Below are 12,462 nucleotides of genomic sequence, written 5' to 3'. Positions count from 1 at the left end.
CCTTCCTAGCCTTGCTGTGTGCCCAAACAGTGGTTTACCCCCACATGTGAGGTATCGTTGTACTCAGGAGAAATTGCCCAACACATATTAAGATCCTTTTTATCCTGTAGCCCTTGAGAAAATGAAAAAATTAAGGCTAAAGGAATTTTTTTGTGAAAAAAAAAGTACTTTTTCATTTTTACGGATCAATTTGTGAAGCACCTGGGGGTTGAAAGTGCTCACTATGCTTCTAGATAAGTTCCTTGGGGGGTCTAGTTTCCAAAATAGGGTCACTTGTGGGAGAGCTCCAATCTTTAGGCACACAGGGGCTCTCCAAACGCAACATGGTGTCCGCTAAAGATTGGAGCCAATTTTTCATGTAAAAAGTAAAATGGCGCTCCCTCCCTTCCGATCTATGTCGTGTGCCCAAACAGTGATTCCCCCCCACATATGGGGTATCGGCATACTCAGGACAAATTGTACAACAACTTTCGGGGTCCAGTTTATCCTTTTCCCGTTGGGAAAATAAAAAAAAATTGTTGCTAAAAGTTCATTTTTGTGACTAAAAAGTTAAATATTAATTTTTTTCTTCCATGTTGCTTCTGCTGCTGTGAACCCCCTGAAGGGTTAATACACTTCTTGAATGTGGTTTTGAGCACCTTGAGGGGTGCAGTTTTTAGAATGGTGTCACTTTTGGGTATTTTCAGCCATATAGACCCCTCAAACTGACTTCAAATGTGAGGTGGTCCCAAAAGAAAAAATGGTTTTGTAAATTTTGTTGTAAAAAAGAGAAATCGCTGGTCAAATTTTAACCCTTATAACTTCCTAGCAAAAAAAAAATTTGTTTCCAAAATTATGCTGATGTAAAGTAGACATGGGGGAAATGTTATTTATTAACTATTTTGTGTCACATAACTCTCTGGTTTAACAGAATAAAAATTCAAAATTTGAAAATTGCAAAATTTAAAAAAATTTTCTCCAAATTTCCGTTTTTTTCACAAATAAACCCAAAAATTATCGACCTAAGTTTATCACTAACATGAAGCCCAATATGTCACGAAAAAACAATCTCAGAACCGCTAGGATCCGTTGAAGCGTTTCTGAGTTATTACCTCATAAAGGGACACTGGTCAGAATTGCAAAAAATGGCCAGGTCATGAAGGGGTTAAAGTATTATCCTGTGATACCGCTAGCTGTTGCTACTTGAGATAATTGTGTGGATCTCCATGTTTTCTGATACTCAATTGGTTTTTCACATTATTACATTACTATGCTATTTTTATTGAAATCTACAGACAACTTATGGAGTACCTACCTAGAAAAAGGTGAAATACTTGAAAAATCAAATATCCATTCTTCGGAAGTTCAAGGATCGAAGAGCAAGCTTCATCTGTATGTCTTGGCAGACATCACAACTGCATTTACAGTCCTTGTTGGCATCTTTTTCCCATCTGTGACTGGTAGGAATTTTTTGTTGTTGACCATCTTATCTAAAAAAACATTTTTTTTTTTGAGGGAGAGGTATGCACTTGCTAGTTATAAGCAATACTAATCCTAAAAATGACTGATCTAAGTATGTAGCAGAAGTTTTCCTGTGTAGGTTGTTCGCTTGCATTCTTACGTTCATGCAGAGAACACTAGGTTTAATTTTCTGCTTTTCTATTCCATTCTGTAATACATCTGTAGAAGAGAGACACACCGTAACAGACTAGAGAAAGTAGAAGCAGTCATATCAAACTGCAAAGTGGCAGGCTTTCAATTTGGGTTAGGAGAGGCAGTGGACCTTAGCATGAGCAATGCATTATGGGAATTGAGGGAAGGGACGTTCAAGGACCTACAGTGCTAAGAATTGGGACAGTTCCTGGACCTACTAATCACTGCTAGTGCCAAGAAATAAGGGTATTATTTTTTCTAGTAAACATTTTAGAGGACAAGTATGCTCCCATAACAGGTTGAATTCCAACACAAGTATGAGCCAATAATCTAATTGAAATCGCAATTGGTTGCAGACGTGAACTGGAATATTAACCTCTATACCACCTACAAAAAGACCTCTGAAGATCTTCCAGTTTAGAGATGAATGGGAGGTTTTTGTCCACCCATACAGAAGAAATACTCAGTGAATTTGGGAATATTAAGACTTAAAGGGAACCGCATCTCTGCTTCAGGAAAATGGCCTCCGCGATCTCCATCTGCGCACGCGTGGCATCCCGCGGCCATTTTCCGTAAGCCGCGGCCAGCAGAGCGCCGCTTCTGCGCACGCGCGGTCAAAGGAAGATGGCCGCCCCCACCGATCACCAATGAAATATCGCACATCGCGCTCTTTTCACTCCCCTGTGCAGTGAATTCGGGACCTTGGACATGCGCAAAACGACTACCTTGGTAACGTATTTCGGCAGCATAGGTGGGGAATCGGGGTCCACAAAATACACTATTGCAATGCACAGCTTAGGCCCTATTTAACAGTATTTCTCTAGTCACCTTCCACGACGGCATATGGAGGTTGCCTCTTTGCCCTAATGGGGAACAGGAAATGGAGAGGTTAAAAGGCCCTCCCACCTCCCTCTCACCAGTGTCTTTCCTGTTCCCCATGGGACAGGAGAGGTTTACTTTCGTATGCAGTGGTGGCCGGTGACTGCTGCATCTGACAAGCGTCGACTTGTGTGTAACCGGGCAGCATGGGGTCGTATCTTACCTCCCCTCCTATGCTGCTCCCGTCGCGCCGCGCTGCGGTGTCCTCGGGACCTGTGCCTAGCCTTCCCGCGCCCCTGTGAGGGCAAAGCAGGCTAGTGTTCCTGACCGGAGTCCTCCTGGAGCTCTCCGGTCTCCTTCCCCTCCAACATGCCTCTGGCAACCCGGAAGTGATCGCGCGCGTCACTTCCGGTCCTTTCTGCGCTCCCTGGAGGCACTTCCGCCGGCGGTGTCTCGTGCAGGACGGCGTCCTCCACGCTGGACCATGGAGGGGAAGAGGTGTATCCACATCGCTGGGGGCAGGTGCATACCGCTGTGTATAAAACCTGCCAGAAAACGTCGCAGGTAAGACTGTTCCTGTCATGGAGAGGGGTACCTGCCCTGCGCTTGCAGAGCCCAGCGCTGCCCCTGCCACAGTAAGTGCCGCAGGGACCGGGGTCCTTAGGTAGTAACTTGGGGGTATCCTCTAGTCACTCTCTCTCCCCTCTCATTACAGGGAGAAACGTCTGTCCCCAAAACTACTAAAAAGAAGTGTGCCATCTGTACCATTAAGCTGCCACCTTCATGGGAGAAAAAACTCTGCAGGACCTGTACTGACAAAGTTGTCAGGGCTGAGCAACCTTCTTTACTAGAGGAAATCCGATCTCTGGTCAAGCAAGAGGTGCAATCCTCCCTAGCAGCCTTTACCCCCCCACCCCCTCCGCCACCCCCTCCACCATCCTCTCCAGCCAAAAAACAGAAGATCCAGGAGGAGGATTCTGAATCTGAGTCAGACCTCTCCTATGCCTCATCCTCAAGTCGACAGGAGGAATCTACATCCTCTATAACATCTGAAGCCAGGAAATATCTCTTTTCTTCAGACTGGGTTGAGGACTTAGTAGCCGCAGTACGCAGTACTATGGGGCTGGAGGAGGAGCCAGAACCACAGTCCATTCAGGACCAGATGTTTGGTGGCATAACTAAGGGTAAACGGGTGGGGTTTCCAATCCACCAGAATATATCTGATATGATTGACCAAGAGTGGGAATTACCTGAAAAACGTCTCAGTACTCCATCCGAGATGAAGCATAGATTCCCCTTGGAAGGCGAGTTGACCAAATGGGATGTCACTAAAGTTGACTCTCAGGTGGCTAGAGTGGCTAAAAGATCGGCTCTTCCATTCGAAGACTCGTCACAGTTAAAGGATCCGATGGACAGGAAGATAGAGAGTCTATTAAAGAAATCATGGGAGACCTCCTCAGTAGCCCTCAAAGCCAATATCGCATCAACATGCGTGGCTAGAGCTCTATTCCGCTGGATAGGTGAACTGGAGTCTCATATATCCCAGGGCACTTCAAGAGCTGAATTGTTAGACTCCCTTCCTAGTCTCCTTAGAGCCACGGGTTTCCTAGCAGATTCTTCTATGGAGACTATCAGAATTGCTGCGAGGTCATTAGTTCAAACTAACTCAGCCAGAAGGGCGCTGTGGTTAAAAATGTGGTCTGGTGATATCACCTCCAAAGCCAAGTTATGCGCCATACCATTTAAAGGTAACTATGTCTTCGGGCCTTCTCTTGATGACATCTTGGAGAAAGCAACCGATAAAAAGAAAGCCCTCCCAGAACAAAAAACTCCCAAAAAGAAGTTTTTTCGTCCCTTTCAGCCCCAAACCTCTCAGAGAGGGAAAGGCAAGTCCGGGAGGTGGAGTTACCCGAAGGGAGGGGGGAGAAACATCCTCATCCCTCAACAACAGCAGCAGCAGTCTCAACAGGAGAAACGGTGACTTCGATCCAGTGGGGGGGGAGACTTTCAAAATTTTACCTCCAGTGGCAAAACATCACCTCTTGCCCCTGGATCCTCAATGTCATCAAAGAGGGTCTCCTAATAGAATTCATTTCCTCCCCCCCACGGTGTCTAAAAGTCGCCTCCCTACCTTCCCTGAAAGATCAATCAAAATTGGCGTCCGGTCTCAGGGCCCTAAAGATGTCAGGTGCGATATCCCAGATACCGGAATCGGAGAGGGATCAAGGCCACTACTCTCGCTTATTCCTGGTTCCCAAGCCATCGGGCGAGTCCCGTGTCATTATAAATCTAAAGAATCTCAATCGGCATATAAAGTACCGAAGATTCAAGATGGAATCAGTGAAGAATGCCATTCCCTTGATAGGTCCACACTCCTTCATGGCCACTCTCGATCTGAAAGATGCCTACTTTCACATCCCCATTCACCAAAGACATCGCCAATATCTCAAATTCGCTGTACAGAGAGGGCGTCTGATAGAGCACTATCAATTCAACGTCCTCCCATTTGGAATATCCTCGGCTCCAAGGGTATTTTCCAAAATAATGGGGGAGGTAATCTCCTTTATCCAGAAGCAAGGCGTCTGTATAGTGCCGTACCTAGACGACCTTCTGTTAATAGCTCCTTCCAAACAGGCCCTGGAGTCTCAAGTATCCAAGACTCTCGAAATCCTGACATCTCTTGGATGGGTGCCGAATCTGGAAAAATCTTACCTACGACCCTCCAAATGCAGGAAATTCCTGGGAGTTCTCCTGGACTCTGCAAGACAAATGTCCTTCCTCCCATTGGAACACCGTCTAACCCTTCTATCAAAGGTCAAAACGTTCAGGGACACCAGATCCCCCACAATCAGAGAAGGCATGTCTCTTCTAGGCTCGATGACAGCCTGCATTCAATCGGTACCATGGGCCCAGGCCCATTCCAGAATTCTTCAGGCACATATCCTGCAGAATTGGGATGGTCATCCCAGTTCTCTGAACAAAAAACTGTACACACCAGGTCGTGTCAAAGCCTCCCTGGCATGGTGGATGTCCCCAAAAAATTTACAAAAAGGGGTCAGCTGGACGCAAGTCCCACTGACCACAGTTACAACAGACGCCAGCCAGAGAGGCTGGGGGGCCATGATAAATCACACCCCTTTCCAAGGTCTCTGGGACCAGTCAACAAGCAAGAAATCTTCCAACTACAGAGAGCTAAAAGCTGTAGAAGAAGCCCTACTAGTAGGAGGTCATCTGATCAAGGGACATCACGTCCGGATATATTCGGACAATGTGACCACGGTGGCCCACATCAGACATCAGGGCAGTTCAAAAAACAATTGCCTGAAGAATATATCTGCCCGACTATGCTCCTGGGCAGAAAGACATCTCTTATCTCTGACAGCGGTTCACCTGAAAGGCTCGTCCAACATTCAGGCAGACTATCTAAGTCGCCAGGACATACATCCGGGGGAATGGTGCCTGAGCAACCGAAGTTTCGAGATGCTGGTGAACAAATGGGGTCTCCCAGAAATCGACCTCTTTGCATCCAGCCGAAATGCGAAAGTCGAAGCATTCTTCTCGCTGAACCCCAGGGACGGCTCCAAAGGCGTGGATGCACTGGTCCAGAAGTGGAATTTCCGGCTGGCTTATGCGTTTCCACCAATCCCAATACTGGCGAAAGTCTTACAGAAAGTGCGGGAAGAACAAACGCCTACCATATTGGTAGCTCCACTGTGGCCCAAGAGGAGTTGGTACAACCTGATAGTGGACCTTCAGGTGGATGGGCCGTTCTACTTTCCGATGGAACAAGACCTTCTTTCTCAAGGACCAATCCATCTCCTAGATGCCCACAAGTGGAATCTGGCGGCATGGCTACTGAAGCCCAAATATTAAGAGCCAGAGGACTATCAGAAGCAGTGGTTTCCACACTTCAAAAATCTAGGAAACCTGTAACCATTGCAATATATAATAAAATCTGGAAGAAATTCTCATCCTTTTGTCTCCCTGAGGTGCCGGATCCCTTCAACCCGAATATTTCAAAAATTCTAGATTTTTTGCAAAAGGGCTTAGAAATAGGCCTCAGGCCTAGCACCTTAAAAGTCCAGGTGTCCGCCCTCAGTTCAATATTTGATCAGGATCTGGCAAATCATCGCTGGATCAAGAGATTCATGATATCGGCTTCCAGAATGAACCCTAAGAAGCAAATAACAGTACCACTGTGGGATCTTAACCTAGTGTTACAGGGGCTCACAGGTCCCCCCTTCGAACCATTATCCTCCTGCTCCCAGAAAAACCTAATCTGCAAAACAATTTTTCTAGTGGCTATTACATCAGCAAGGAGGGTGGGAGAATTACAAGCTCTCTCAATAAGAGAACCATACCTATCCATTCGAGATGACTCTATAGTACTGCGCCTAGACCCTTCTTTTCTTCCAAAAGTCGTATCGGACTTCCACCGCTCCCAGGAAATTATCCTACCTTCTTTTTGCCAAAATCCTGCAAATTCAAAAGAAGAGAGATTCCACATGCTGGATGTCAGGCGCACTGTACTGTTTTACTTAGAACAAACCAGTTCTTACAGAATTGACCACAATCTATTTATCCATCCATCAGGACAAAATAAGGGAAAAAAGGTAGCCAAAAGTACTATAGCCAACTGGATAAAGAAAGCAATAGCAGAAGCATACCTTGCTCAAGACAAAGCTCCTCCAGTGGGAATCAAGTTTCATTCGACTAGATCAACCTCAGTCTCCTGGGCAGAAAGAGCAGGTGCATCAGCAGAGCAAATCTGCAGGGCAGCAACATGGTCTTCATTGCATACTTTCTCCAGGCATTACAGATTGGATGTAATGCCCAACAAGGATTTAGCCTTCGGCCGGAAAGTACTCCAGGCCGTTGTCCCTCCCTAGCGCCAATCAGTTGGTATTCCTCCATATGCCGTCGTGGAAGGTGACTAGAGAAAATAGAATTATTCTTACCGTTAATTCGGTTTCTAGGAACCTTCCACGACGGCGCTAGTTCCCTCCCTATACTCCTGGATTTAAATCTGGGATTCAAGGTAAACCGGTGCTATGGTTTTCAGTTATAAGTCACTGGTGAGAGGGAGGTGGGGAGGGCCTTTTAACCTCTCCATTTCCTGTTCCCCATTAGGGCAAAGAGGCAACCTCCATATGCCGTCGTGGAAGGTTCCTAGAAACCGAATTAACGGTAAGAATAATTCTATTTTTTATCTCATACGGAAAAAACGGGGTGACAGGTTCCCTTTAAAGCAGGTGAAATAGTCATGGCCGAAAGTGTGGACACTCATGAAATTGTTCCAGAAAAGGTAGTGTTTATCCCAGATAATTGACACATGTTTTGTTATACTCGTTTATTTCCTTTGTATATATTGGAACGATCCAAAAAAAAAAAAAAAAAAAAAAAAAATGAGCAAAAGGACAAATTGGACTTCATTTCACACAAAATTCCGACAATGGGTCAGACAAAATTGTTGGCACCCTCACCTTGATATTTGGGACCACATACTTTGGAATAAATAACTGGAACCATCAACAAGCTTCTTATTCCTCTCAACTGGTATTTTGGACCTCTCTTCTTTTGCAAGCTGCTCCAGGTCTATTATTTGGAGAAGTATACCTAGTAATTCCAATCTCCTGTGATCTGAAAGATCATCAAACAGTGAGGTCAGTGGGTCTGGGAGGAACATTTATTCAAAGGAGTCACAATTAAGCAAAAACTATGGAAGGATTCAACTATGATGTATGTGTTATCTTATCAAGATAACTTGATATCAGCTGGATTATGCTGGATTAAATTTATCACTAAAACGGATCCCATACAGTAATGGATAAATCCCATACAAACTGGAAAGCTGAATACTGCAAACCAAAGAATTGAACTCTTGGTTGACCTCACTGTACATACTTCATTGTGAATCTCAAACCCATAAACTGTTATTATTCATTGAGCACAATAGTTAGTATAGGTAATATAAAATATGGATATCAAGCATTAAAGTATTTAATACAAAATTAAACCCCTTAAAATGTAAATTTTAATTAATGTTAATAGATGTAAATCCAAATAGGTAAAAAATAAGGTGGTGTGTGGCTCACTCGGCTGCTCACAGAGTTAGACACAGGAATGTCCTCCTGCTGTGTTTGATGTGCTTGACGCATCCTGTGCCCTCCACATAGGTGAACGGAAACTTGCGTCTGCACACGGACATCGCTCTCTCTCGCAGATGCACTTTGCTCTGCCCATTCTGTTCGCAGAGCCTTAAACCTAACTGCACATACACCGGCACATTTCTTGCTGCCACAGGAATCTGGATACCTCGTGCTGATCAGCTGTTCAGCATTGTAGCTGCATGTGTGGCAGCTGTGTGACAGTCATAACACATTCATGGAGAGCCTGTTTGTTGGGCTCTCCTTGCATGTGTTGTGACTGTCTCACAGCCGTGACAAATGCAGCTGTGGCGCTGAACAGCTGATTATCAGGAGCGATCCAAGTATCCGGGTTCCTGCGGCAGCTTGTTTGGTAAGTGCTATAGCTTGCCAAATAAGGAGGGAGCCAAAGATATTCGCTCATCTCTTGTCATAAGTAATGTCATGGGGCCATGCACATCATGATATCACATAAAGCCCAGTAAGCACAGGAGACCAAAACATTTTTTTTTTCAGCAAAACGTTTATGCCACAAAATTGGTGTAAAATCGTTGAAAATTGTGCAAACATTTTGGCAATGTGGATTTGCGCAAATATTTGGAGACTTTTGGCAGTTTAAGGCCGGGGTCACATTACCGTAGAATATGGACGAGTGCTCAGCGAGAAAACCTCACAAAGCGACTAGTGTTAATCTGTGGGGCAGCTCAAATCACCGTTTATTTTCTCGGGCGTATTCAGCATGTGTGTAAAATAACAGCATGGTGCGATTGTCGCCGAGTCTTACCAATGCAAGCCTATTGGTGCGAGAGAAAAAAATCGCACAGACCTTGGGCCATGCGAGTGCTGTCCAATCTTTACACATCGGTGTCCTTTGAAAAGACGGCAATTCATATTCTGCATACAGTAAAATCACACTGACAGGTTAGAATAGAATAGATATATACACATAGAATACATAGATTTATAGATGGCAGTGACACACACATATACTCATTTTTCAGATTATAAGATGCCCCGGATTATAAGACACACCCCAAATTTTGATGAGAAAAATGGGATTTTTTTTTTTAATAAAATGGTGGTGCTTCTTATAATCTGTGTCTTATTGCTTACCAGGGGTGGTGGCTGCGGTGAAGCAGGGTCGCTGTTTGAGGAGACAGGAGTGGGGTGATGCTGCAGGCAACAGGCTGGGATGAGGGGATGTTCAGATGTGCGGCATGGGTGTCCGGCGCTGAGGGGTTGCCAGGCGGAGCTGCGGGTGTCTCCGATACTGTGAGGGGCTCTGCTGACATTTTGTGAAAGGCCAGAGCCCCCACAGTTCCATGTTTTCCTGTGCAGTGGACCCCGGAAAAATGGCCCCTGGGGGCGGCACATATGCAGATGGGATCTCAGAGCCATATCTCGGGAGAAAGGATTTCAGCGCTGAGATCTCATCTCCCGAGATCTTGGTGCAGAAATCTCCATCTGCGCATGCGCCACCCCCCCCAACGGCCATTTTCCTGGAGTCCACCACACAGGAAACCATGGCACTACGGGGGCTCTGGCCTTTCACAAAATGTCGGCTGAGCACCCTGCAGCACCGCTGAGCACCCCTGCAGCAGCGCCGAATACTGCCTCAAACTAGCCTGCAGCGACGGTGTGGGTAAAGTATATCCACGTTATAAGACACACCCCTATTTTCTCCCCTAATTTGGGGGTAAAAAGTGCGTCTTATAATCCAAAAAATAAGGTACATACACTACAGACCAAAAGTTTGGCACACCTCATTTAAAGATTTTTCTGTATTTTCATGACTATAAAAATTGTAAATTCACACTGAAGGCATCAAAACTAAGAATTAACACATGTGGCATTATATACTTAACAAAAAAGTGTGAAACAACTGAAATTATGTCTTATATTCTAGGTTCTTCAAAGTAGCCACCTTTTGCTTTGACTGCTTTGCACACTCTTGGCATTCTCTTGATGAGCTTCAAGAGTTAGGCTGGGGTCACACATGGCGTAAGAAAATACGCCACGTATTATACGTCCGTACTACGGCCGTAATACGGAGAAATGTCCCCAAAATATTGATCCGTAGTCAGGGTGTTTCAGCGTATTTTGCGCATGGCATCCTCCGTATGTAATCCGTATGGCATCCGTACTGCGAGATTTTCGCGCAGGCTTGCAAAACCGACATCTAATGGATTTATGTGCTCAAATGTTAGGGAAAACATATATACAGTATCTACAGTATATATATATATATATGTCATTGAGACACATATATATATATTCTGTATTTTGATTTCATTCAGCGCGATATCTGTGAACAGCCGGTAATTCAATTGCCGGCTTTTCATTTCTCCTTCACAAACCCGACAGGATATGAGACATGGTTTTCATACAGTAAACCATCTCATATCCCCTTTTTTGTTGCATATTCCACACTACTAATGTTAGTAGTGTGTATGTGCAAAATTTCAGCGCTGTAGCTGCTGAAATAAAGGGTTAAATGGCGGAAAAAATTGGCGTGGGCTCCCGCGCAATTTTCTCCGCCAGAATGGTAAAGCCAGTGACTGAGGGCAGATATTAATAGCCAGGAGAGGGTCCATGGTTATTGGCCCCCCCCGTGGCTAAAAACATCTGCCCCCAGCCACCCCAGAAAAGGCACATCTGGAAGATGCGCCAATTCTGGCACTTGGCCACTCTCTTCCCACTCCCTGTAGCGGTGGGATATGGGGTAATGAAGGGTTAATGCCACCTTGCTATTGGAAGGTGACATTAAGCCAGATTAATAATGGAGAGGCGTCAATTATGACACCTATCCATTATTAATCCAATTGTAGGAAAGGGTTAAAAAACACACACACACATGATTACAAAGTAGTTTAATGAAATAAACACAGCGGTTGTTGTAATAATTTATTGTTCTCCCATTCCATTTCCAGGACCTCGCTTGGCAACATAATAAACGCACAAGATACATACCTTCTGCTGTCAGATCTCGTCCCACGAAGTAATCCATCTGAAGGGGTTAACTAATATTACAGGCAGGAGCCCTGCAAATGCAGCTGTGCTCCCTGCCTGTAATCCCCAGCTAATGAATGAAATGTAGGTCATTGACCTACATTTCCTTCAGTCGCGGTGATGCGCCCCTGCTGGATGTTCTCATGAACTGCAGCCTGGGAACTTTTTCCCACGCTCCAGGTCATATGAGGACATCCACCAGGGGGCGCATCACCGCGACTGAAGGAAATGTAGGTCAATGACCTACATTTCATTCATTCGCTGGGGATTACAGGCAGGGAGCACAGCTGCATTTGCAGGGCTCCTGCCTGTAATATTAGTTAACCCCTTCAGATGGATTACTTCGTGGGACGAGATCTGACAGCAGAAGGTATGTATCTTGTGCGTTTATTATGTTGCCAAGCGAGGTCCTGGAAATGGAATGGGAGAACAATAAATTATTACAACAACCGCTGTGTTTATTTCATTAAACTACTTTGTAATCGTGTGTGTGTTTTTTAACCCTTTCCTACAATTGGATTAATAATGGATAGGTGTCATAATTGACGCCTCTCCATTATTAATCTGGCTTAATGTCACCTTCCAATAGCAAGGTGGCATTAACCCTTCATTACCCCATATCCCACCGCTACAGGGAGTGGGAAGAGAGTGGCCAAGTGCCAGAATTGGCGCATCTTCCAGATGTGCCTTTTCTGGGGTGGCTGGGGGCAGATGTTTTTAGCCACGGGGGGGCCAATAACCATGGACCCTCTCCTGGCTATTAATATCTGCCCTCAGTCACTGGCTTTACCACTCTGGCGGAGAAAATTGCGCGGGAGCCCACGCCAATTTTTTCCGCCATTTAACCCTTTATTTC

The 12,462-nt window shown here is 45.2% G+C and overlaps 1 protein-coding gene and 1 long non-coding RNA gene across 4 annotated transcripts in view; one reads left to right on the top strand and one right to left on the bottom strand.

Annotated features, from left to right (window-relative positions):
- Nucleotides 1-8,062, bottom strand: part of LOC143807002 (uncharacterized) — a 174,408-nt gene extending 166,346 nt beyond the window's left edge. Inside the window, exons 1-2 of the long non-coding RNA XR_013221612.1 lie at nt 7,935-8,062; nt 1,295-1,469 (exon numbers count right to left, since the gene is read on the bottom strand). This is a non-coding gene — a long non-coding RNA (uncharacterized LOC143807002). The remainder of the gene's footprint in view (nt 1-1,294; nt 1,470-7,934) is intronic.
- Nucleotides 1-12,462, top strand: part of SLC12A4 (solute carrier family 12 member 4) — a 474,963-nt gene that overhangs the window by 247,404 nt on the left and 215,097 nt on the right. For all 3 annotated transcript variants that reach the window (XM_077288127.1, XM_077288128.1, XM_077288129.1), the window contains one exon: nt 1,275-1,439. In XM_077288127.1, coding sequence (XP_077144242.1) covers nt 1,275-1,439 — 165 coding nt within the window. The remainder of the gene's footprint in view (nt 1-1,274; nt 1,440-12,462) is intronic.

Source organism: Ranitomeya variabilis, chromosome 2, assembly GCF_051348905.1.
Source record: "Ranitomeya variabilis isolate aRanVar5 chromosome 2, aRanVar5.hap1, whole genome shotgun sequence".
Lineage (NCBI taxonomy): Eukaryota > Metazoa > Chordata > Amphibia > Anura > Dendrobatidae > Ranitomeya > Ranitomeya variabilis.
Note: the sequence above shows the minus strand (reverse complement) of the source record. Positions and strands in the feature narration are given on the sequence as shown.